General features: G+C 28.9%; 3 protein-coding genes and 1 long non-coding RNA gene across 4 annotated transcripts; 1 reads left to right on the forward strand and 3 right to left on the reverse strand.

The window, feature by feature from the left end:
- Nucleotides 1–286: 286 nt before the first annotated feature.
- On the reverse strand, nt 287–2,223 carry LOC8273045. The gene is made up of 4 exons (XM_002533284.4): nt 1,915–2,223; nt 1,522–1,782; nt 837–996; nt 287–658 (listed from the first exon to the last, which is right to left on the reverse strand). Exons 1-4 carry the CDS (start codon nt 2,128–2,130, stop codon nt 480–482), a joined length of 816 nt encoding a protein of 271 aa, XP_002533330.2. The 5' UTR covers nt 2,131–2,223; the 3' UTR covers nt 287–479.
- An 8,300-nt stretch (nt 2,224–10,523) lies between these two features.
- Nucleotides 10,524–11,452, reverse strand: LOC125371352. Its single transcript, XR_007217658.1, has 2 exons — nt 11,013–11,452; nt 10,524–10,584 (listed from the first exon to the last, which is right to left on the reverse strand). It is a non-coding gene; the product is annotated as an uncharacterized LOC125371352 (long non-coding RNA).
- Nucleotides 11,453–15,555: 4,103 nt separating this feature from the next.
- On the forward strand, nt 15,556–17,875 carry LOC8274464 (AAA-ATPase At2g46620). The gene has a single exon (XM_002533283.4). The coding sequence runs from the start codon at nt 16,191–16,193 to the stop codon at nt 17,631–17,633; it is 1,443 nt and encodes a 480-aa protein (XP_002533329.2). The 5' UTR covers nt 15,556–16,190; the 3' UTR covers nt 17,634–17,875.
- Nucleotides 17,876–24,629: 6,754 nt separating this feature from the next.
- Nucleotides 24,630–26,117, reverse strand: LOC8261682 (ras-related protein RABA3). The gene is made up of 2 exons (XM_002533282.4): nt 25,655–26,117; nt 24,630–25,171 (listed from the first exon to the last, which is right to left on the reverse strand). Exons 1-2 carry the CDS (start codon nt 25,894–25,896, stop codon nt 24,718–24,720), a joined length of 696 nt encoding a protein of 231 aa, XP_002533328.1. The 5' UTR covers nt 25,897–26,117; the 3' UTR covers nt 24,630–24,717.
- Nucleotides 26,118–27,652: the final 1,535 nt, after the last annotated feature.

Below are 27,652 nucleotides of genomic sequence, written 5' to 3' on the forward strand. Positions count from 1 at the left end.
AGCTCTCAAATACACGAAGAAAAGTCTTGGGTTTATCCAAACTATTACCAGCTACTGCTAGTGACAAGATTAGACAGTATTTACTGACTGTTTTGATATTAAATTAGTGAAAAAGAAAAATCTTTCCTTTTAACATTTCCAGTATCGAAAACATAAGGTGGCAACATCCCTTCTGTTACCCTTGTAGACCCTCTCGTACGTTACAAGATTACTTGGAGGATGTTCTGTCTTATTCTCAAGATAATTTGAGTTCTTTACCTAATAATGAACTGAAGGAAATATAATATGCTAAATTCTCTCACGAGACATATGTAATTATATATATTTATACAAGGGCATGAAAAAATGACAGGGGTAGTGGCCCAGTGGAAAAAAAAAATGTACTTATCTATCGCATTAAACCACTTTACTTGAGAAAAAAGTAATACCTTGCTTTGCCTGTATGGGATTTCATAGTTGGGAGTAATACCTGCAATTCTTCAAGGCCATTTAGTGAATTCAAATACTTTTAAAACTATTTCAAATCCAGTGGGTATTTGCCATATAAAGAGCAGAACGTTTAGTGCATTCAATGCGATGTGAAGATTCCTTGCCGTCTCATTCCCTTTCTGCATTGCAGGCACTAGAGCTGCTGCCACCGCCCATAGAACTGTGATGCCTGTAACACCAGATGATAATATATAGCTACTAAGTTATTCTAAAATGAACTTATAGTGACAAGTAGTGTCAACTTTAAAATTCATGTTCCCTTGTTTCCACTATCAATTGGATGTTATCGTTCTTTAGGTCATGCATCCAGGATTTTGCTATGAGCATGCAGAGAGGTTATACTATACCTGCTCCAGCAAACAAATGGGGTCCGGGGAACAGTTTTCCTGTCCTAAACCAAGTGTTGAGTCCTCCACCAATTGATTCAAGAACTCCAAATCCAAGCAATATTGATCCTGCATTGAAATGCCTGTCCTTGTATGATCCTTTTATCAACTCCTTCCTCTCCTGTATAAGAATTTTCAATTGGATATATTAGCCATTGTTAGCAAGCCAAGCTGTTATCAGAATGATTCTTCTGGCCAACATTTTCTTTAAACAGTGAGGGTGGATATATTCTTCCTTTTTTATATTCTTGTTAGTTTTGGGTAAAACTGATCCGATTTAATTACTTCAGCTGAAATTAAGTGCTCCGATCAATGATATTAACTGTTTTATTTATATACTTTTCATGTCATATTGTCAAATTATTTAAAATAACACAATAAAAATACTGATAAAGAAAATTCTGTCATTAGCCCTTTCTAATAAATGTACGTGTGTGTTTCTATAAAATTATGTGGATATGATTAGTGGTACTGAAGTCATCGTCATAGAAGAAAGATTACGAGAGTGAGCCCAAAAAAAGGAAAATCACTGTTCACATACATAAATACTAATTATTCTCATAAAAATATAGGTGCATTGTATCTGCAATTACTCTCCATATAATAAAGTCAAAAACAATTTAAAGGAAAACAAGGCTGAGGCTACCTCGGTGAGTTGCTGGATCTTGAGTTCAACAGGAGAAGGTGGAGCTTCGACAGGTTTCCCATCGGGGGTAACTGCAGCAGGTTTGACTTGTTTCTTGAGCTCACTGATCTCGTTCTGTATAGTCCTGACTCGCCTCCATTGCCAACCCAAATACCCAGCCCACAACGTGTAGAAGAACAAAAGCCCCATCACAGCAGGATGTATGAGTGCAAATGTTTTTCCTTCCAATATCCCAAACTCTCCACCAACAGCAAATGCATCCTGTCCAAGTCAAAATTCCAAGTAATTCAAGAGAGGAACCATAACAAGAGAAAAAAAAAAAAAAAAAGGAAGAAGAAGAAGAAGAAGAAGAAAGAAAAGAGTTGAATTTCGAATGGTATAGCTAGGACTTGCCTTGGCATCTAAAAACAAGGGTAAAGAGAATGCTGTAATGGGAAGGGATGCTGAACTTATTAATTGGTGAATATTTTCATTGAGTAGTTTACTGGATTCCTTCTTAGAAAGATCTAGTTTTGATGGTTTAGGAAGAGATGGAAACTTTGAGTGTATATATGGAAGCTTCCTAGCAAGAACAGGAGATCTAAGAAGGGTGAGTGTGGTGGTGGCCATGCTCTTCTTCTCTGTTTCTTGGCACAGGCAATAGCAGAGAGAGAAAGAGAGAGAGTGAGAGGATGACAGGCAACCAGAATCTAAGAAATGGATAAGGAAGTTAACAGTGAATGTAATTTGTTGGGCTTTTGGTTTTGCGTTTGTATGATATAGGCCCCTAATCAGTATCTAGTCCGAAGAATTGGATTGTGGCTCCGTTTGTTTTATGAAAAATAATTTGCTTTTAAAAATATTTTGTCAGAAATATATTTTTTGAAAGATAATTATTTTTCTATATTTAGCTGTAATAAAAATGGAGAGAAAGCGAAAATTCATTTCTCAAATAAAAATTCGTTTTTAAAAGAAAAATTCATTTTCCTCTAAAAATATTAAGATTTTCATGTTAACTAAAAAGATACTTTCTTTTGATTTATTTTTTTAAGCATTTTAAACATAGAAAAAGGTGATAGATAATTTTTCAGTGAAACAAACGGAGCCTAAATCTACAGTCTTTCGTTTGTGCTGCAATTTTTTATTTTTTATTTTTTCTTCCATTTCTTTTCAACAAAATTTTGTGCAAATTTGGAGTTCTATCTTGTTTGGACCAGGGAAGTTCGTGATTCTTGGACTGGAATTGAAGACAACGTTTGGGAATTTCATCTGCTTGAGGCCCGAACTGGATGTAGCTGAATATGGCACCATATCTCTTTATGACAAGTTCGGCCCATAAGAAACTTAAGGCCTAGGCCATGATTTTCGTCTACGATTCTAAGCTGCCCAAAGAAACTTCCACCAACGAAGTAAACCATCAAAATTCAGATGGTGTTTTGCAGATTGCACTTGTAAAAGCAGAAGAAGGTAAGTGCATTCGTCTGTCAAGAGGATTGGCTCTACTGTGAAACCCAGAATTTTTCTTCCGGAGTGCCAAAAAGAAGTTCCAAGATTGTATCCTTGTAATGCATCAATTGGGATACTTGTTTATTGTCAGTATTTAAAGGAACTATTTTTCCTGCTCTAGATAATGATTTATTTCTTCTGAATTTATTTGCAATAGAAATGCAAATTGTCTTGGTCGGTGATCCCTAGCTGAATATTTTATCAACAACATGAAACTTATGCTCCTTAATTAAATTTTTTATATGCCACAGGCTTTGGGTTTATATTATGGATATTTCATGGGTTGAATTTGATTTTGAATTTTATACAAATCAAATCAAACCTAACTATAATAAATAATATTAAAATACATTTAAGACCTACCTTAAGTGATAAGAACGATCACCTCTTAGGAGGTGAAGAAGAGATTTTGAGTTCAAACATTTTCCTAACAAGATAAAATTTTACTTTTATAATAAATATAAAAGGATGACTACCCCTGTTATGTAGCTCACATCCTATTAAGCTTATGAATTAAAAAATAAATAATACCAAAATCAACCATTACCAAAAACGGCTCTTTGATTCTATTTCTCTCTTACTACTAAACCGGGCACTTGGCACTTAGATATGAACCCTTTCCATTTCTTTTCTTCTTTTCACATACAAAACAAAACAAAATGAAAAAGCATTTTTTTTAAAATGTAAAACCAAATGAATAATTATTTTAAAATTTATCCAAATCAATAATTCACACATATATATTAGTTTTAAATAATGGAATATGTGTCAATCATCTATTACTAAAATATAAATACATGTCACTTTCATATTAGTTATGGTGTATATATTAAGTTTAGATAAAAAAAAATTAAAATTAAGTTTGAATATAAACGCAATTGAAATCTTTTAAGAATTAACCTAACAATCCAATCAAATAATTCAAAAATAATTAAATTTAGAGAAATTTTCAGAAATATTCTGAAATCAACAAAGAAAATATTGTTTTTACTATACAAACTTTTTTACCAAAAATATTGTTTTTTAAATTTTTTATAAAAATACGGTGTATTTATCTTTCAGTTATTTTTTAGGTTTTCTTTAGTTGTTTTATAAAAAAACAACTAAGAAAAAATTAAAAAAAAAAACAACCAAAACTATATTTTTAAAAGAAAAAAATTAAAAAATTGTATTTTTGATATTTTGATGCAGTAAAAATGAAAAGAATTATAAAATATTTTTAATAAAAAATAAGAAATATATATATTTTTATTATTTTTCCTTAAATTTATGGATTGAATTGGATTGATTAATTGAGATAGGTTGGTTATGGGTCTTAACATCCCTGGTTTTAGATTAGTATCGCAAAAGGGTGGCCAAAAAAAATGAAATACTTTATTTTTTCTTTGTAACTAATTTGAATTCGGAGGTACCAAATTGTGGAGAGAAAAAATGGCAATACATGCAAAATATATGATTCTGTTAAGAAGCTGTATTCATGGTATTAGAGGCGTTTTCAAGTATTCGAGATTTAATATTTAGTTGGAGCTAAGATGCTTAAGCATATTGGTATTGGTATAATAGACACAGAATAGTTAGATATGATCTTGTTGAACAGTGATTTACTGAAAGGGACTAAACCACTAAACCATGAGTGGATTTGCTTCTTCCAAGCTGGCAACGAAACGCCAAGAAACTAGCAGATGTGGCTCCAAGCAGCTATTTGATGCTGTGCCACTAGTTTGTCATCTCTACGCGTGGATATTGTTAACCTCTGATGGTTTTCAGTAATGGCTGATTTTAAAAATTATATTCTGTGTAGCTAACTGAGTTACTGGTCACCAAGTTAGTAACAGGACAAGTATCCATCAACTAAATCTAGGAGCAATAGCAATTCCATCACACCCAATAGTCCCAACTTGCAACAATACTTTTATGATTCATTATTAATTCTGAAAGAAAAAATCTTAATAAAAATTGTAAAATTATTACGAAGAGATTTAATTCTAGAAGATTGATGGAGCTGATTTTTTTATTTTATTTAGACACTATTATTTTTAATAAAATTTATTAACTATAATTTATTTTAAATTTATTTCATATAATTAAATTTTTATATTTTAAAATAAAAAATTATTATTTTAAAATTATTGTTAATAGTTAAATAATTATAATATCTAAATTTATGGTATTTGAAATTAGAAATTTTTATTAGTAAAATTTAAATTTAAATTTCTATTTTTAAGTAACTTTTATAAATATTTTAATAATAAATACTATTAAGCTAAAAAAATTAACTATAAATTTTTTTAATTATTATAAGCTATTTTTATTAATTTGTACTATTAAATATAATATAATTTAATAAATATATACAACAATAAATTATATATTCAATGGTCATTTAATATATTAACAGCAACTGCTAATAAAATTTTATCAAACGGTTCAATTTATCAACCGTTAGCTACCAGCTACATTGATCAGTTGAACTAAATAGATTCATAGGTAAATATACTTTTGAGATCAACGTTTCATTTCGAATGTAATACTTGTTCATGTATATAAAGTCAATAATTCAATTTCTACATGTATTATCATGATAAATTCTTAAATATACCATATCATTTGTAGTATGTATAAATTGAATAAAAATGCCTTCCATCATGCCATTTAAAGTGACTAGGTTATAATTGAAAGAAAAATTTAAAATTATCTTTCTGTAAATAAAATAAATAAACTATATCCGTAGATTTTTTTTCTTCGTCATAAGAAATTTAATAATTTAAAAATTAGAAAGGAAAAGAGTATGAAAGAATTATTTAGATCTAATCATTTATATGATTTAAAATCAAATTAATAAATATATGCTCTTTTACATTATAAACTCGTTCATATTTTCTTACGTAGTTGACGTGAAATAACTCGCATATTCTTCGACATTCATTCCCAAATTCCTATTTCCTACTCTGTCAGTTATCATTTTCTTATAATACAATGGCACAATTACCTTTCAGGTAACTCATTAATCTTTTGCTTTTCTTCATTGCACCATTTATGTGAATTTACCTAAGAATCATCCTTTAAAAACTTTGATGTAATCCTACCCCGTAAACTGCAATATTAGCAATGTGAAAATGCGAACTCATCAATTAGCAAATTCAATTCAACTTTTTGACGGATGAATTGGTAATTGTCTTTCCTTTTCTATTGAAAATACTTGAACAAGTAGTATTTGACATGATACGCCTGTATACGCGCAAGTTGACATTTTACATCCATTTATAAATTTAACTATAATTTTGCTAAATTCTTCCTTAATTGACGCATTAGTCAAAACTCTGCAGGATGAAAAATTCAGAATTCTGCAGAAATATTCTAGAATTAAAAAAAAAATTATCTTATTATATATAATTTTTTTAAAATACTTTTTTATTAATTTTTTCAAATTTATAGTATGGGTGTTTTTCAATTGTTTATTTTGTTATTTTATCTAAAAACAACAACAACAAAAAAACTAAAAAGAAATTAAAACCATAATTTAAAACAATAAAAGATGTATGCTTATAAATCATGAAAAAAAAAATTGTTAAAAAAAATTTAATTAACAAGGATATAGCTATTTTTACTCCAATCAATATTATTATTATGTTTTCTATGTATAATAATATTGTTTAGAGTGTAACAACTCCTAATTTTATAGTTTGACAATAAAATTATAATTTAAAAAGTTATTGGTATTATTAGATCAATTTGACTGTTAAATAATAAAAATTTTAAATTGTTAAGTTTTTAATCTCAAATTATCAAATATAAAAGATGTAATAATGATGACCGATTGGAGTAAAGATAACTTGAATATTATAAATTAAAACTTTTTTAATAATAAAATATTTTTATATTATAAATTTATATCTATATATTTCTCTTTATCTAAAAAATATATATTGATAAAATAATAATATTAGGAGGTACTTTTTTATCTTGTACTTATCCCAAAATTATATACACGTATATATTTGCAAGGAGCAACACGGCAGAATAGCGGCTTTTAAGGGAGAAAAGAGCCAAAGTCAGAGGACTACTATTGCAACTAATCTGTACTAAAAAATTCCAATCCTACACTTTGAATTTCCAGCGCTTAATTTGTCTTAGCTTTGCAATATTTATTTCGAAATCATTGACCATCAATTTGTAGGATGTTATCACGTCATAATAATGCTACCTTAGCTTCTCTTTTTAATTTATTAAATAATTAACTAAAAGATGGATGAGAATCTCATTCAAATCTATTCTTCTATTAACCACATTCCCTTTACACCTCTTCTAGAGTCATTTCCTTTTAATCTTAAAAATTAACCAGTCGCATGATGTAGGCCGACTCCCATAAGCAATAAAAAATAATAAAGTAAAAAATCTTAATTAATAGATTATTAATATTTATTTATTAATTTTAAATAAATATTATATTATTTAATATTAATAAAGCAGCATTCTTTCAAGTACTCATGAGAGTGGAGAGAGATAATTTAGAGGAAATGCAAAGTGGTAAAATCAATATCAATTTAGTATTATATCACTATAGATGTATGATAACAAAATTCAACTGAAAGCGTTAAGGAAAAAATTTGTTTAATTCATTTTCATTACATTTAACGACCCACTAGTACAATTTTCATCACCTTTGATATTTTTAATTTGATTTTGACCCTGCAATTGACTTTCAGTTTTGAAGTGAGCAAATGGTGGTGCCTTTGCACTTGAAGAGTCCTTACCAATATCTTGTGATGGTGATCGAAGATTGAACGGTCTTTTTCCAATTTTTTTTATTATATATATTGCTCTGATAATGTCAACAATGGTGGTATTGTAGTTCTAGCTAAGATTGCAGCGGTGCAAGGAAAATTAGATTCCATTTTATCAGTGAGCACTTCGTTTATTTCCTTCTTACTATTTTTTTGTCGTATTTCTTAAAACAAAACAAAAAATCAAAGTACGAGACAGGGCTACACATTTATGAACCAACTAATTGCTTCTCCTTGGTTTTAGTTTCAAAAAATTTCATTTCGAGTAAAACATATTTGGACACTATAGAATTCATATATATAAAATAATAATAGTTTTTTCTAATTTAATTAGCAGAAATTTTAAATTACAAAAAATTATACGACACCAAATGATTATAAAAAGAATAGTTGTAGGATGGATGGGCCGTGTTAATGCCGTGTGGTTGTAATGTGGTAATCTATGGTTATTAACGCGTCAATCATAAAAATGCTGTCTGCATTAAGACACCTGCATAATTAACCACACGCAAAAATGAAATCTTAAAAGTAAAACCCGGAAAATTGTAGTTGCATATCTATTAAGTTAACCATGCTTAAGTTTAAATTTTATTATTCTTTCCAAAATCAGACTGCATAATAAATCGGTCAATTTATTATTTACTAATTTAATTAGTTTAATCAATTGAACAGTCATATTATATCAATATAATAAAAATTTTATTGTATTTTATTTATTATATTTTAATATTAATAATTTTTAATAAAATTCATATATCAAAATTTAAATATTTAAATAATATACATATTAATATAACTATATTTTATAATAAAATAATAATTTTAAATTTACAAAATTAATTATAAATATTAATCTTTTTTAAATAAATAAGTTAATTCAATTTTTGGTATTATAATCCCATATCCTTTTACCTTTTCTTTTTATCCGATCCTTACCTTTTTTCTGTTTTTCTGTTTTTCTTTTTTTCCTTTCTTAAAGTTCCTTCTATCTTATACTATCTCATCTTGTACTTTGACTTTAGCTAAACCATTTTCCAATTCTATTTCTTTCACACCTTAAAAGATAATACTTTAGTCATGTTTTCCAAATTAAATATTTTTTGTATTATAAAGTCACTAACTTGTTAAATGTGCAATACATACTAAATTTGTCAAAAACTAACTCTTAAGTCGACAATTACTGCACTCAAACTAAATAAACTTCTAAGAATTGAGAAGGATAAAGGGAAAAGCAATTACTCTTCCTTACTTTAAGGAAAGTTTTTACTAACCTAAAAGTACTAAAGAAACGTAAAAAAAAAAAGAAAACCAGAACTTAACCAAAAGTTCAATTGTAAATTTGTAACCTCATAATGGAATTGATTAGAGTGCAAATCATATAAAAATATCGGATTTCAGATCAATCGGACAAAATAAAACTGCTAAAATTGGTTAATTTTGCTAGCAGCGACTGTATAGAGGTTATTTTCAAGTTGGATACGTGCCTGTTCAAGTTTAGCAATCCTGACGTTAAGTGAGCTATCTTTCTTTTACCTTTCGGCTGATGCCAGTTGATGTAGACGCAAGAGGTTGCAAAGTGTTGTAGAGCTTTTTAAATCCCATAAAATTACGATCCTTTAAAGTACTTCAACTTTTTCTTCTTTTTTTAAACATTAAAAAACCTTTCGTAATTTATTTTATCAATTAAATTTTAATAAGGAGTTATCTATTTGAATTTTAGAGAAAATTGGTATACTTTCAAAGAAAAAAATGTTCGGAAAAAACAATTTATGAAAAAATAAAAAAATTAAGCTATTAAATTAAAAAAGATTAAACATATGGTCACGACTCGATCTGTGGACCCGTGACCGGCACTAGAAAATGGGTAGGCATAAGGCCACCGAATCCCGTAGTAAGCCTAACACTCACTGACTTAAATAAAATCATCTAATATTTTTGATGCCGCAATTTATCTTAACCGTTAAATTTTACATAATTAATTCGGTCTGCTAGAAGAATTAGGCGAGACTCGAAACTACAGAAAATTACAACTGATAAATATATACTAAGTCATGCAAAAACAAACGTGTCATGTCATGCTTAAATTAAATAAAATAATTTTTTACACATTACGGGACGGAGTACTTCAGTAGAATCCTAATCTCAACACTAACATCTCGACTAATCTTGACTCTCTCATTCCAACAGAACTGGTGCCCAGAGAGCGAAGCTCGACTAGGGTTCTTAACTCCAGTCTGGTCACTTAACTTAATGTTCACTGTCAGCCTTATCCTTTCGGCTCTCTTATTCCAATAAGATTGGCGTCCAGAGAGTGAAGCTCGACCAGGGACCTTACCTCCAGTCTGGTCACTTAGGTTTCCATATAAGCCGGCGCTCAGAGAGCAATGCTCGACCAGATACCTTTATACCGGCAAACACACTCTACTAAGCCCAAAGAGTGATGCTCGACCAAGACAAGTCTTAAACTTTCCTTTTAAATTTACTAATTTACCCTTTTTCCATCACTCTCAGATTTACACCGCTACACTCATCAAACTATTATGTTCTACTGTCGTTCCATCCCGTGTCATCATACAATGATAAAATTAATGATAAAGGAAGAACATACATGAATAATAATAAAAAAAATATAATACATATGAATAATTAAACTTACAATAAAATAATCACAATAGCAAATCAAAAATTTATGCATGACATGTGCATAATAGATATATGACTTTAACTCACAGCTTTGACGACCCTTAACTCTGCTCCGAAGCCTCGGGTGGAGTGAGATGAACTGATAGATTATCTAATCACGCAAAATAATTAATCAATAACATTGAAACAATTGGCAATTTAATTCTAGGTCTAGACTTTTAGGACCGGCTGTCTAAGAATCTCGACTCGGAAGAATTCTACCGAAAATCCGGCAGAACCTCCCCTAAAACACGGACGTTTACCTCCCGTAAAACGGGTCCAGGACCTGCCAGAAAATACTTCAAATATTCAACAATTTAATACAACAGGAGTCGGGTCCCCAAGACTTCACTATTTTTTCCAACTCCGCCACACAGCACAAATCACGACTATAGCAGGCAGTCCAACAAACAAATATTTTGATTCACAATATTTTCTAATACTCAACACAATTCAATAAACATATAATATACCAAAGAATTCTAAAATCAACGGGCCAGAGAAAAATCACCGAGACGCTTGATTGCTCGGTCAACTCACCTCCGGCTGTCGGAGTCTAATCGACGATCCGTACACACCATAAGACTCGAAATGACGCGCTGATGACGATTTCCGCTTTTGATTTTCCGATCCGACCCCCGATCGTTCGGAAAAATTTACGGACGATCTCGGCCGTAGATTTTTAAACGGAGGCCGATCGTTGCAAAATTAGTGTTATTGGAAAGCTTGTGACGAGGGGAGTCCGTTGATAAGCTCTGATCAGCCTAGCCTCTTCGGAGATGGCCAGAAAAGCTTAAAAACTGAGCTGCCGGTGAGAACTTTCCTTTCCTGCAACTTTCTTTTCCGATAATCCCACAACGCGATTAAGGACGAAAAAGAAGGCTTGCACCTCACTGGTCATTTTGAGACTGGAATCGCTCGAAATGGTCGCCGGAAAATCATTCTACAGCGGTGAGAAGCTACGGTCGTCCTCCGCTTGATTCGCCCGCCATCGCCACCATCGTGCTCGCCGCTGCCTCCGAGCCCCAGACGGGTGCCTCCCCCATCTGCCATGGAAGCTGACGTCCCCAAGCTTTCTCCCTCTTCTTCTTCTCCTTCCTTCTTTCTTTTCTTTCTTTTCTTCTCTACATCGATAAAGGGTCCTTGAACTTTTCTTTCTTACCTTTTGGTCCCTCAACTTTTTAAATTACTATTAATTTCATCCTGCAAAAATTCCAATTAACACCTAAACTTTTCTTTAGCCTTTCAATTAAACCCCTAACTATTTAATTTGGGTCAAATTAGAATTATTGAAAATACACAATTACATATATACCCTTGCCGACATATTTATTTACAAAAATACCAAACATACAAATTTTCATTAAACCCCCATAATAATAAAATTATACTTTTAATCCTCATCCCAAAATAAATTTTCAATTTACTCCTAACACAAAATTAATTTAATTAATCAATTTGCTAACTATTTTCCAACTTAAAATTTAATACCACTAGCTAATTAAAATACCAATTTCCCAAAAAATCCTTTTATAAAAACATCATTTACAAATTCTTCCATAATTTTCTAATATATAATTTTATTTATATATTATATATACATTTGAAAAAAATTTGAATAACCAAAATATAATTTATTTCTCAAATAATTTACTTAATTAATTTCTTAAAGATCCAACTAATTGGATATAGAAAAACAACTCCTTTAATTGTCTAATATTAAAATTTCACTTAATTAATTCCAATTTAAACCAAATAAAAATAAAATAAAATTAATTTAAATAAAAATTTATTTATCAATCATTATTAATAGTATCTTTATTAAAAAAAAATTCCAGGTATTACACATATATTCTTTTATCGCTTAATAAAAATGCTAAATATGTTTGATTCAAATTATATAAACAATTTATTTCATAAATGAAATTCTATTCCAATATAATTCATTTTGAAAATAATTTTTTTAATTTATTTGTGATATGTTATAAATCTAAAATTAGAGAAATAAGAGACTAGAAGAAGTGAGATAAAAGAAATAAGATAAAGGGAGGAGGAATGTGCTTTCATAAAAAGATTCATTTATTTATTTAAAAACTAATAAAATTTGATTTAGTTATAATTAAATAAAAATTATAGAGAAGTTTAAAATTAATTTTAATTGTACTAAAAATATTTTTATAAATCAATTTCACCAAATAATTGAAGTTAGTTATGCAGTCATTTATTTTTTACCGCAGTTTAACTGATAAGAAATCAGTGCTAGAGAAAATAGTTTGTACTAGAAAAATCATATATATCAATACTAGAGAAAATAGGTCGTACTAGAAACATCATATAGTTAAGAAATAATAATTTATAAGAATGAAAGTTCAAAATAACTAATTTTAGTCATTTTAATATTCAATGAATCCAAATTTAAATTTTATTTGTTGAATTCTAATATTCTTTTATTAAATTCTCATTTAATTAAATTATCTTAATTTTTTATCATATGACAACCGGACTTCAAATTACACTTGAAGATGAGTGTTAGAGATCTCACATCGTTAAAAAATAAGAAGTATTAATAATTTATAAAGGTGAAAGTCAACCAACTAAATGGTTAATTTTAATTATTTTAACCTTGATTGAACCCAAATCCAAACTCTATTTATTATGCTATAACATTTTCTTGTTCGTATAACTCTCATCTAATCAAGTTAATACAAAATGTCAAAGTGTTGAGTGGAACTTAGAGCTCCTTTAACAGGATGTCAAAGTCTTGAGTAGAACTTGATATATGTTTCTATATATATATATATATATATATATATATATATATATATATATATATATCAAATCAATATTAATTAAGATATATTTATTATTTATATGAGTGGAGAAATCTAGTCACAGTCTTGCTGCAAACACCCTTCCAAATATTTGGACCCGGTACCTTTAGTAGTCCGCCATTCTTAATTTAAAAGCATCAGCAGTCCGATAATTTTAACAATTCAACCAGCGGCTATTGATCATTAGGTAAACATACATTTATCCGCGGCAACTTAATTTGAGAGGAAAAGTCTTGAAAAAACGAAACATTCATGTGGTTCAATATTTTTCCTATATTAAATATTGGGATATTTACTTGTATATTAAAATCACATATTGTTGTCAATTCCTATTGACATAGCATTTGCGAATTAGTTTTATTTCTTACTTATTTAGATGACACACCTATAATTTTCATTATGCAAGTGCCACAACAATTAAATTTACCATATTATAGTAATATATTAAATTTCCATAATAATAATAAAATAACGAATACGTGTATATCCTACAACTAATATGAGAATGACATTTATGTATGAATGTTTTACATTTTAGTATTGGATGACTGACAATGATGAAGTATGTGTCACTCATATATCGGTTTGATGTATAGGTGGAGATATACACTAAATCTAAGTAAGAATTTTTCAAAAGTAATATACAATATTAAGAAATTTTTATTTAAACTTAGTGTACATACAACAACTAATAAGAAAATAACATGTATGTATAAGTATTTTATATTTTGATATTGGATGATTGATGCATATTCTATTATTTAAAATTAATAAATATGTGTCAGTTATTTATCGATTTAGTATATATAATGGACATACACTAAAACTAAATAATAACTTTTTTATAATATTATTTTACCAAGTCGAGATTAAACTATCTTTGAGTATAACATTGTTGCGATTCTGGATATTAAACATGCGCATTACGCCATTAATAACAGTAAATTTAGCCCACAATTATTGTAGAACCATAAAAATGACCCACACAGAAATGAAACATAAGTTGATTTTGCACAATAATGAGCGATCTATCTCAATACTTCGTCATGCCTAGATCCCTTTATCCTTTCCTTTCTAGGCTATTCCTAATGAAAGGTGATTCTTACCTTGATCTGCTGTTTAACTCATAGAAAGTTAATTTGGTTTGAAGAAGCTTTATTTCCCATGCCAAAGCAATTCTAAGCTTCATCAGTGAATCTTTTACGGAAAAACAAAATAATTTAGCACTTTTACGGATCAAGATTATATATTTAAAGTCCGGCTTTTAGATATAGTATCAATTGATCGTTTCTGTTTCTGTTATTGTCTTTTATCTAATCTCTTCAATAAAATAAAAATATTTATTTTTTCTGATCATAAAAAGTGGAATTTCGAATCTAAAATTTCCATCTAAGCTCCATAAAGCTTTTCTATTAAGCTAAAGATGCAGTGATGAACAAAGACAATTACAGTTTATCATATTCCAAATAAAACTAAAATCTTTGTTTGGAAATGCTTGAACAATGGGTATGGCAAGGCTGTCCTAGGTGTGACTAGGCTGAGACTTTGATGCATCTTTTCTTCCATTGTCAATTCGCCCAAGCAATTTGGAGAATGTCCTCTTTAGACAGTTTAGCTCATTAGCTTCTCGTAACAGATTTCATAATTTGTTATGTAAGGTTAGTCGAGGATTTAAGGACAATTGTTACATCAAATTTCAGCTTTAACTCTATTGGTGTTTATCATTTAAAGACTTAGGAACACACAAAATTTTGGTCTCCTAAATAAATATTTAATAAGGTATTCAAAGGTGTTTCATATTTCAATAATACTTTTCCGACCTCTATAATTATATCTCATACTTAAGCTTCTTTCATATTTGAATCTACCTAGCATAATTTTAAAAAAAAAATTGATTAAAATTTAACTTTGATACAGCTATTAACTTCAAAATTTCAATTGGAAATATTAATAGTTACCTATAATCATAGTGGAGTTTCAATTGGATTTCTGAATATAATATGTGTTGACAGTTTTAATTATTTTAAACTTTCGAAAATGAATTACTTTGCAGTAAACTTTAAGGAGTGGTAAAAGATAATTCTTGAAAGTGATATTCTAAAAGTTATTCAATGTGCTAATAGATACTCCTCGATTCCTTTAGTCTCCGATGTTATCTATGATATAGAGATAGATTGGTAGCAACTCCTTAAGCAATGTCATTTTCCATTTTGTTCCAAGGTTTTTAAATTTGCTGGCTCATAACAAGGCCGAGCAACTATTTTTCTTTCTTTGTAATCTCTTCCGCATATGATAAATCTTGAACATTTAAAAAAGTAAATTTCCAGCGTGGCAATGCTCAAAAAGTAAAGAACGAGTCGATAGTGGAAAAAGGATGAAAAAAAAGGGAAGAGCAGCAATTCAAAATAAAAAAAAGGTAAGCATTAAAAAAGAAAGAAAGGGTATATAAAAACGTAATGGCTGGCATATAGCTAGAATTGACGGAGAATCAGAAGAGAATTGATCAGTCTCTCTACCTTTCCGCAGCATAAAAAAATTGACCAAATACAGGCTTTAGCTCATGCCCTAATTTTCAATTTCTTTTTATTGTTTTACACATGCACTTGTTCTTTCCTCTCTACACCTCTGACCCATCAATTTAAATCTTGCCGGCAGTTAGCCGTCTCTCACTTTTTTAATTACTCCTCCATTTAGACCTCTCTTCTTCTTCTTCTTCTACACAAGTATTCTTCACCTTCAAGATTCTTTTTAAATAACCTTCTCTGTTATTCATTTGGTTAGTTCTGAACCGTTCGTTATCATTCTTCATAAATAAGAGTATCTCTTTTTAACAGAAACATGAATTCCTTTTATCTGTCCACTTGAGTATTTATTTCTTGCATCTGCGATGAAAATTCTTTGTAACCCATTCTTTCTCTTGTTATTAACCGCTGGTTTATTGTTTCTGCTACGGGTTCTTTTAATCAAGACGGGGCTAATTTTCCTAACCAAGAAATTGTGGAGAATATGTGAAGAATGGTTTCATGTGTATCAATTCTTCAAAGTACCAGAATTTAACGAAAGCATGCAAGACAATCAACTTCACCGCAAAGTCTCAGTTTATCTAAACTCTCTATCTTCAATCGAGGATTCTGATTTCACCAACCTTTTCACCGGCAAAAAATCCAACGAAATCATTCTCCGTCTCGATCCAAACCAAGTAATCGATGATTATTTCCTCGGAACTAGAATTTCTTGGATTAACGAAGTTAATTCCGGAGCAACCAGAGCTCTCGTTTTGAAGATCAGAAAATCCGATAAGCGAAGAATTCTCCGTCCTTATCTCCAGCACATCCACACAGTCTCCGACGAGCTTGAGCAAAAAAGAGAATTGAAGCTTTACATGAATAATCATCATCAAAACGGACGGTGGAGATTTGTTCCGTTTACTCATCCGTCAACATTTGAAACAATTGCAATGGAATCTGATCTCAAAACCAAACTAAAATCAGATCTCGAGTCTTTCCTCAAAGCCAAACAGTATTATCATCGGTTAGGTCGTGTTTGGAAGCGAAGTTATCTCTTGTACGGGCCATCAGGTACTGGAAAGTCAAGCTTCGTAGCTGCTATGGCTAATTTTCTCAGTTACGATGTTTATGATATCGATCTTTCAAAGGTTTTGGATGATTCTCATCTTAAATTGCTGCTTCTGCAAACTACAACCAAATCGGTGATTCTAGTGGAAGATCTTGATCGCTTTTTGATGGATAAATCAACGGATGTGAGTTTATCAGGCGTTTTAAACTTCATGGATGGGATTTTAAACTCTTGCTGTGCAGAGGAAAGAATTATGGTTTTTACTATGAATAGTAAAGATCATATTGACCCGGCTATACTAAGGCCGGGTCGGATCGATGTCCATATCCATTTTCCTACATGTGATTTCTCAGCGTTCAAGTCATTAGCGAATAGCTATTTAGGAGTAAAGGAGCACAAGCTGTTTCCACAAGTAGAGGAAATTTTCCAAGCCGGAGCGAGTTTGAGTCCGGCCGAGATTGGTGAACTCATGATTGCGAACCGGAACTCGCCGAGTCGAGCATTGAAGTCGGTTATCACGGCGTTACAAACGGAAGGTGATTGTAGAGGGTCTGTGAATATCGGGCGGAGATTGGTCGAAAGCGGGTCAAAAGGATCATTCGTGGAGGTTGAATCGGGTGAGAATTCGGGGATATTTAGTAGAGAAAGTGTCAATGCAATTAAAGATATCAGGAAATTGTACGGTTTATTGAGGTTGAGAAGTAACAGAAAAGAACAGTCGTTGGATTTGACAATGGGACAGAAGGATGGGTGATCGTACGGCCGGAAACATTTCGGATAAAATAATTAACCATTTGTAAGCATTAAAAGTGGGGCCGCATGGGGGGGGGAGAAAATGATTACGCACGTACAAAGTGAAAACCCAAATGTTAATAGAATATAGTGTTAGATTTAGATAACTTGAGATTTTGATGTGTTGCTGGTTTTGATGCTTTGTTCCCACCGCAATTAGAAGAAGAATATGATTCTCTCTGATCATCTTTTCTTTTTTCATTATGCAACTGGTTTTCATGTTAATAGTTAATTATTGATTTGAACGAAATGGGCATCCCAATTCAGAACATACATTGTCTAATTTTGTTCTCATTCCTCTACAGTAATCCTTATATATATATATATATAATATCGAAGGTATTAGGATAGATGGCTATTCAAGCAATTCATGGAGGTAGGCCATCTTGTTTAGGTAACATAATTATTTTCACCTAATTATGACTGCAAAAGGTCAAAAGAAAGGTAAAAATGAGAGATTTTCTTTCTATCTTTATAAAAAGAAGAAGCTTGTTCTAAAATGTATTTGCAATCTTGGAGCCTAATATTACCATAACAAAAAAGAAGAACAAACTCTAACCTTTGTTAAAAGAAATAACATAAAAGGTTTTGTTTCTATCTTTTGTTCTTATTATAATATCAGTTCCTTTAGTTTAGGGACTGACAAAGTAATGTGCTCTTTATTTTGCTGATTTTAATAGGGAGAATAGAAAAACGGAAAATGTAAGCCACTTCTTGGTTAATTCTTTTATCTTTTATTTTTCTTTTAAAGTTGCCTTCTGTTTCTAACTCTCTGGATGCTTTATTAATTTAATATTTTTTATCAGTAATTTAGAATGTACTGAATAAAATATTATTTTAAAAATTTTAATATAGTGGAAGACTTAAATTCGAAAATTTTAATTAAACTACATGCTATTCATTCACTTTTTTTAAAGATGTTAATATAAATATTAATACTCTACAATTTAATTACTATTTGAGATTTAAGTGGTTTTTTTTATTGTAAGTTGGTGTTTGATTTTTACTTTCAAATATATGCAAGTTTTTCCTTTGATTTCGAAATGTGTTTGGTTTTATAATTTCAAGTTATTATATAATTTAATTGTTATATGGTATATTTTTTTATTGAATGTATTGTTTAATATTTTTATAAAATTATCTTTTAATATTTTAAAATTACAAAAATTATAAAAATATTAACTGTTGCATCATATAAGCAAAAGACGAGATAAAAAATATAGAATATTTAGCATTTTCCATTTAGCTATGGCTATTGCTTGGATTATTTGTAATATGTTGTACACTTATTTCACTTAATTATTGATTACAAAAGAACAAAAGAGCGGAGTTGAACGGGATGCAAATGAAAAGGGATAAACATGCAGAAAAGTGACAGGGGGCAGACAGAAGCACACATGTGACTCAAAATTGAGGGTGAGATCACAAGTTTTGGGAATGAGGAGAGGTTTCTTCTTTTCTTCTTCTACTTCAAGTGCCAAATGCCAATCTTCCTTCACTGCCAAAAGTTAAAGATGCTTCAGACACTTTCTTTCTCTCATCATTGGTGATGATGTGCTCCTTCCCTTGCATTTATTGTCGTTTTGTCTTTAGTTTTTAGCGTTTTGCTACAGAATCACCACAGGAATACCAAGCTTAATCATCTTCTTTTCTTTTTTCTTTGCCTTTCACATTTAACACATTACCAGTACACTCCCCAACACCAGCTTAAAAACCCAATTCACATAAAAATGAACTTGTTATGTTTTAGTTGTCAAAGAAATTCTTATGGTCTTTCTTTTTTATTATTATTTTTTTTCTATTCTCTTATGCTTAGAATATTTCCCAAATGAAAATGAAAAACATAAAATAAAAATTATTTGAATATAAATATTGAAAATAAAGCTGTATAAAAAGTGGAATTATGGAAGGTAATGTGAAGGGAGATGATGATGTTAAGATGCACCTCCAGCTCAGAAAACTTGAATGCCTGGATGGGATGGGACAATTGCTGCCAAAGACATGGACCGAACCAGCCTAGGATAGCTACTTCGACCATCAACTACTATTATTATTTGGCCCAACTCTATAATTGTCCTATACTATTATAATTCTCCTTGATGCCCATTTTTTTAAAAAAGCAACCTGCATTTCTACTTAATGACCCTAATCCTTACTCCCTCAATTATTGTTATTATTATTTTTAAAATTAAAATAAGCAGGAAGATCATCATTATATCTCCAAAACTATCATTTCAAAATTTTAATAAACCCTGGACTTTCTCTTTTCTATTATTATAATAGCAGCTACACGTTTGTAGTAATTATTGATGGTCCCTTCCCTTGCATGAGTTGATATACACATTTCTTAGTTATTAGTAATCTATTACAAGGTAATTATCTACATACTAATGAGTTAAAAGAAAAAAAATCAGTTTAAGATTTACTTGTATGTATTTTAATTATTATATTGTATATAATAATTTAATCAACAACTTATAATGTATATTTCATATTCTAAGTTTACAATAGAGTCAATAATTTAAAATATATTTTTAATTCGTTATGTGAGGGGGTTCTTGTAAAAGTTTTTAAAATAATTGAAAAATTAATTAATTTTTTTTTAGTACAAGAATTTATTTGATAAATTCAAATAATTAGAGCAATTAAATAAGATATTTTATCCACTAACATAGCACTGAGTATACTTTTCATGAGAGACTCAATAATATAAAAATTTCAATATGCACAGATAAAAGTGCAGGGTAAATGCCAAAATAATAAATGTGCACAGGCAAAATACATATTTTCTTAAGATAATTAAAAGATTATATATTTTCTTTTTATCGATATCGCATGATTGGCTTTGGCTTGCTCTTTTAGGACATCTGGTGCTTAATTCTTAGCGTTGAGTTTTAAGAGAGAAAAAAAAAAGAAATGATTACTATAAAAATTGAATCTTCAGATTAGAGAAGATGAAACTCAAAGCTGAAACCTATTTCAGAAGACCAAATTCTGATAGTTATCCTATTATGCCATAATAATTAACAAAACCAGAAACTTTATTATTATAATTTGGTTTATAATCAATAAATATAAAGGAAATCTGCTTGATAAACTGAAAGAAATGGTAAAATTTGTTCATGTATTGTTTAATTGTTCAGCAATTTGTATGAAATATCATTTTAATCTGTTTTCAGCCTTAAAAAGATAAACAAAGTGATTTCGAGAAATACGTAAAAGGGTTTTAGTTTTACTGAATGAGCTTTTAGTTTCTGTTTGTTTGTTTTGTTTTGTTTTGTTTTTCAAGAAAGATTTATTGCAGAGATATAAGGAATGATGAGGATTTCTTTTGATTAGAAGCCAAGCCATGCGGAAGCATGCAAGTTGGACACATAATTTCAAGTCAGGGCTCCAATGAAGTGGACAATAGATTGTATAATTTTATCCAAATATGTTAACAATGCGAAAGCTTTCATAGTTATTATTGCAGAAGCATGGCCATGGGTGTAGCTGTACCTATACTTGTACCTTATTATTGATGAACACGGCGTTGTAGTGGTTGGGTGTCATGTAATAACCAACCTAACTAATGATTTGTCTTAAGTCTTAACTGGAATTTCCCCGAATTGCAGGTGTTTACTTTAACATGAATTCGGCTTTTGCACCTAAAATGCTTTGGTCAAATGGTCGGAGGTTACATGCAAAGTAGAAGCCTAAAATCTATTTGTGGGCTCGAAATAGCCATGTCCTCAAAATCAAATGAGCGTTCAGTTTCTCTGATGAGCTGGGTACGGCCCATACAATTATTAAAAAGGATTTTTCTCACAAATATTCTAAAAGTCTCTTAAAAGATTTAATACTGTTATTTAGGATTTTATTTAAAAAATACTGTATAAAAATCAAAGAGCCACGGTATCTTGTACACTACATGTTATGAGCAAAAAATGTTGAACTGGATAACATTCAAATGAAAGAAAAATTACAAGAAGCCCTTTCATCCATTTACATCTAAACTAATATTTGTTTTTGCTATACCATTTCTGACATTCAAAAGACTAATTTTTCATGTGTATACCATATGACTTATAATATTGCATTAATTTTATTATTTATTAAACTATTTATTAATATTAATATTATGCTATATATATATATTATCTTAATATATACTAATATATTTTATAATTCTACTCATTCACATCCAGATCTTGCATGTTTGGAATCCATATTATGCAAGTATATATATATATTAACTTTTGACTTTTTTTTCAAATTTAGAGAGCATTTGGAATAATAAAAATATTTTCATTATTATAAAATAAAAAGCTTTCGTATTTTAATATCGCTATAAGTGAGATTTTATTATTTTATAATGAGTGTAAAAAAATAATTATCTTACTAAAAGAATTTTATAGAAATAACTAAAAAAAATTAGAATATATTTGTATGAAAATATATATAAAATAGTATATGTTATAACAAAAGAATAAAATATATTTTTAGAAATATTATGAATCATAAATATTAAGTTATAAATTGACTTTATATGATGTTGAATTTATTAAGAATATAATTTATTCTATATATGTATCCGTGTTTAAATTTAAATTCGTCAACATATTTTAATTTTAAAATTCTTTTTTTCCAATAGCGATGAATATTATACCATTATTTATTCAATATAATGAAATATATTCAACTTATTTTAATATATGTTCCATATATATAATATACTTATTACATTTGTCTTAAAAAAAACACAAGTAAAAGTCCCAGTAAATGGTATATATTTTACAAATTTGTGTATATGTTTTGTATATATTTAGTATACATTTGGTATATAACTGATATATGTTATTTATTTTACATATATGTCAATTATGTATTACTTTTTTTAAAATGTACAGTAAAAGATATATGTTAAGTATATATTTATAAATTTATAGTATATATTAGCATTTGATATCTAATTAGTATATATTTTACATTTTTTGGTATCTAGTAAGTATATATATAGTATACTTATAGCATTTAATTGGTAAAATTTTGGTATATTGTTGTATATGATGTGTAAAATTCTTAAATTTTTTTACTATCTTATTATTTAATTTATATAGATAATTACCTACTATTCACATACAACTCTTACACCATAAAAAGAATTGAAATAAAAAATAAATAGAAAGAAAAAAGATTTTGAGATGTTATACATGCTAATAAATAAGGAAGGATATAGCATACTATTTTTCAATATAATGACATAAAACAAATGATTAAATGGTACAAAATTTAGTTAGTATGATACTTCTATTAATAATAATAATAGTAATAAATGTAATAGTAATAATTATCATAATAATAGAGTAATATGAATGTTTAATGGGTCAAATAAATTAAATAAATAATAAAGTTAATTTAATATTTGAAATGAGTGAGATTAAAATAATGAGTAAATAAAGTTGGGATTATAAGGAATGATATAGAAATATTGTGAAGAAGGAATTATTAGTAATAAAAGTTTATGGAAGATTCTGGAAAGGGGAATCAAAAATTTAAATGACCAAATAGTTATTTATTAAAAAAAGTTTTCTACCGTTGAAAATAAGAAAATGAAAAATCACATATAAATGAAAGAAAAAATAAAAAAAAAATAGTATAAAAGATATTTCATATAACTGAAAATGTATAGAAACAAAAACAATAGTATGAATGATATTTTTTAAAAAAGACAGTAAATCATCTAATCTTCTCTTATTAAAATCGGATCCAATCCATTTTCAATCTATGTTTTTCTTAACCAAAAGATAGGAAAACAAAAAGGAGGATATTGGCGTATACCTAAAATTAACAGGAAAAGTAATAGAAATATATCAGATTCTTAAAATTAAAAAAGGCTCACTTTTATTTATTAAAGATATCTTTTTAACAATAGCTCGGGCATATATTTTTGCCTAGAATCTTAATAAGACAGATTCGAACAATAATAAATAGGTTTGAGACGGGTTTGAAATTTAATTTTATTATCCATACAAAATTTAGGTAGGGTTTGGATTTGAACCCGTGAGTATTCTTTACCCGAAATCCGATTATTTTAAATTAAATTAAATCAAATTATATTATATTATATTATATTATATTTTATTATTTAGAATATTATTTTAAATTTTATTAAATTTTATTAAATTTATGTTTGGATTTTATTAATATATTGAATATTTAAATTTAATTAATTTATATTTTATATTTTTATTAATATATTTTAGAATTTAATTATTATAACGAGTTCGGTAAACATATACACATTTAATTATCCGATTGTTTATATAAATGGATAAGATACATGTTACTCATTTAAATATTCATAAATATATTCAACTTTTTTAATTTAAAAAAATTTAATTAAATTTAAGTAATATACAAGAATTTTTATTCAGGTTTGAAACGAATTCGACTAACAAAAATAATTTTTTCAACGAGTTTAAGATAGATTTAAATATTTATATTTTAATTAAATTCAGATTCGAATATTTTTAAATAGATGGGACCCTGCCTGCCGCTATTTCTAGGCATAAGCCCTGACCAAACCGCCTGTGCATGCTCCAATCCAACTATTACATAAAGTCGCGTAACCTTGTCGAACAAAGAAGAAAAATGCCAATATTTTTATAAAGGATTAAATATATTGACAACATCTTTACCTTTATAATAATTCATGATATAAAATTATTTTTAAATAATATATTCATAGATAATTGTAGTGCTTCAGAGAAAAGGGTTATACTTGCAGAGAACAGTAATATTATCATTACATTAAATCTTGAATGACATATAAATCAAGTAGACACTCAAAAAATTGAACATGTTGCCAATACCTTTAGAAAAAAGAAAAAAAAGTGGCCTTGTGAAAAGAAAATAGGAAAAGAATTACATACTATACGACCCTCTTCCCAAACTTTTCAAATACAATCCAAAGCAGTAAACATTAAAATCGGTTAACTCTAAAATTGACTTATAAATGCAAGGAGAAGCTCAATACATAGATCACAACTAACACAAGTGAGCAATCAACAAGAGCAAGCAGACAACTTTTTCATCTCACTAATTTCTAAATCAGACCCTGAAATAACATCAATCTTAGATCCTCTCAACATAACTGAATCTGCACCATTTGTTTTATGACCACCGCACTCCAATGACTTCTTAGAAATCACACCATAAATTTCCTCTAGCAATCTGAAAAATGCCCTGTCAACATTGTCTCCACTAAGAGCTGACGTTTCAGAGAAAAATAGGCCTTGATCCTCTGCAAACTCCACAGCATCTTCAGTTGGGACTGCCCTTTGATCAACGAGATCAGCCTTGTTCCCAATCAATGTGATCACTATTGAATTATCAGCATGGGCCCGGAGCTCCTCGACCCACCTAGCCACATGATCAAATGTTGCCCTCTTAGTTATGTCGTACACTAGCATGGCTCCCAGTGCCCCCCTGTAGTATGCACTTGTGACTGCTCGATACCTGTGGATAATGCACACTGGACTTTACTAGTAGACATACCCATTTTTGCATAACAAGAACTCGCAATGTGAAACAGAAAAATAGGATGAATAAATTTTGGGTCAATTATATTGGAGTTCAAATTATAATATTAGCCTCCCTGCCAGGCTGCTTGATTATTAGTTCGAATTACAAAACAATGATTGTACTCCTTGGTTTTCTCACCCAATTGGAGTTGGGTTCATGTTTACATTGTGCAGATAATGTACCATATATAATAAGAAATGAGCTGTCTAGTGCAGAAATTTGACCAAGAATTTAATGACATAATGCGCCGAGTTAAGAGAAATAATAAGAAATACACAAAGACGTAGCTACAGAATATGCTGCTTAACTCAAATAATCATTTATATTGCATATGAGCAGAATGTTTCAGCTAGCCTGCATGATCATTCAGATAGAGCTTGGGAAACAAAAGAAAAAATGAAAGAATGGAGAAATAACCTTTCTTGGCCTGCAGTATCCCAGATCTGGGCTTTAACAACTTTGCCTTTGATGGTGACAGTCCGAGTCTGGAACTCAACACCAATAGTAGACTTGGAATCAAAGCAGAACTCATTCTTAGTGAACCTGGACAGCAACTGAGTCTTCCCCACGGCAGAGTCGCCAATCACCACTACCTTAAACACGTAGTCTATTTTCTCTTGCAGATTTTCTTGATCATCACCGTTCATCTCTTGATTCATTTTTCTTTCTTTCTTTCTTTCGACTTTCACTTTTTGAGGGTTCCTCTTTAAAGTCTCGGGTGGTAAGTGGGAGCAAGTATAGAAACAGACGAAAGAAAGAAAATTAAAAGACGACCAGACAATACTGGGTTTTCAATTTTACCCCTTAAATAAGTGAAAAGGAGAGGAAGTTGTGAAATTTGGTCCAGTCCTCGTCTCTCTTTTATTACTGCGGACAGTGATATTATCCTTTTTCCTTTTTATTTTCATAAAGAACAGAATGATTGAGAAGAATTAATGCCGGGAGAGAGGGATCCATCAACAACTATAATTGCTGCTTAATGGAATTGGGATTTGCGAGTTAGGACATGCGGTGGCCGTAATTAAGTGCCTCTTTCGGCCCACTTAGCGCCTAATGCCTTGTTTACTGCCACATTCTTAGAGTATTTAGGATAATGTCAACTTTTTTATTTTAAATATTAATATTTTCATAATAATTTTTATTTTCTAAATATAAAATAAATAGTTAATTTTACTTTTTTTTTTATCTAAAAGTTATACTTTATCTCACTAGTATTTACATATTTACTAAATTAATATTTGTAATTTTATTTTCTATTGATTAAAATTTAAAGAATATTAACATCTATAGTAATAAATAAAATAATAAAACATAAAAAAAGATACATTCGCTCTATATAAAATATATTTTTATGTTTAAATATTTTAAAAATACTTTTTATTTTCGTAATTTACTTGTAGTTTTTTTTTTCTCCCGAAGAAGAAACCTTAATACCTTAGGAATTATATAGGCACATTAGGAGAAACAGGATCAAGCAACAAAATCTGCATTATAGATCGACTGGGGCACTAGGCACACCACCATTGACATTATTATGGTACCGTTTAATGTATTAAACCGTACAATGGTTTACCTCATGTTTTAATTTTAAGAGATTAAAATCAAGTGAATCTTTTAATAGTATTAAAATTAACATACAGATTTTGACATAAACTAAAAATTAAAAATGGAAATAACAGATATATTATAGTGACTTCTATATATATTTTGATGTGGGTATGTGTGTATATTGTATGGTTGAATAAATCTTTTTTTTTTTTTACAGTGATGAATTATATATATATATATATATATATATATATATAGGCATAATAAATAGTTTAATCTAAAAATATATATTTTATTTTTATAATCTTTTAAATATTTTTAATTTAATCTAAAAATACTTAAATTTTATGATAATATTAAAATACATATACAAAATACATGTAAAAATATTGGATGGAACTATATATCAAAATGTATATATATTATAAATAATATAAATTGAAGTGTTTATCTGATTAAATTAAAAATTATAGTATTAAAATTACCAAATTATCTAAATTTGTACATATAAACATTTCCGAAACTTCGAAATTGGGTTATATGTTTACTGGTTAAAATCCGAGGTGTAAAATTGAAATGTTTTGCACCGACAAAAGTTTGGGACAGTGACATTCTTAAGAATGATGAATGATTGAGCTTCGCATCTCTCGAGGGAACTAATACTCCACTAATCAGTCATGGGCTAGAACGTACCAAAAAAACATGATGTCCCCAGAAATATTATATATATATATATATATATATATATATATATATATATATATATTAATTTCTAAAATTTAACTTTTTTAATATATATATTTAATTTTTAAAATATAAATTTTTAATATTAATTCGTATAGTTATTTTTAAAATATAATATTTAAA

This window comes from Ricinus communis, chromosome 1 (genome assembly GCF_019578655.1).
Source record: "Ricinus communis isolate WT05 ecotype wild-type chromosome 1, ASM1957865v1, whole genome shotgun sequence".
NCBI classification, from domain to species: Eukaryota; Viridiplantae; Streptophyta; class Magnoliopsida; order Malpighiales; family Euphorbiaceae; genus Ricinus; species Ricinus communis.

Coding starts and splice junctions, on each gene's coding strand:
- LOC8261682 (XM_002533282.4), bottom strand. CDS start 25,896: ATGAATCAAGAGATGAACGGTGATGATCAAGAAAATCTGCAAGAGAAA. Junction 25,172..25,654: donor GATACTGCAGGCCAAGAAAG/GTTATTTCTCCA, acceptor CATTATCCACAG/GTATCGAGCAGTCACAAGTG.
- LOC8273045 (XM_002533284.4), bottom strand. CDS start 2,130: ATGGCCACCACCACACTCACCCTTCTTAGATCTCCTGTTCTTGCTAGG. Junction 1,783..1,914: donor CCTTGTTTTTAGATGCCAAG/GCAAGTCCTAGC, acceptor TGACTTGGACAG/GATGCATTTGCTGTTGGTGG. Junction 997..1,521: donor AGATCCAGCAACTCACCGAG/GTAGCCTCAGCC, acceptor ATTCTTATACAG/GAGAGGAAGGAGTTGATAAA.
- LOC8274464 (XM_002533283.4), top strand. CDS start 16,191: ATGAAAATTCTTTGTAACCCATTCTTTCTCTTGTTATTAACCGCTGGT.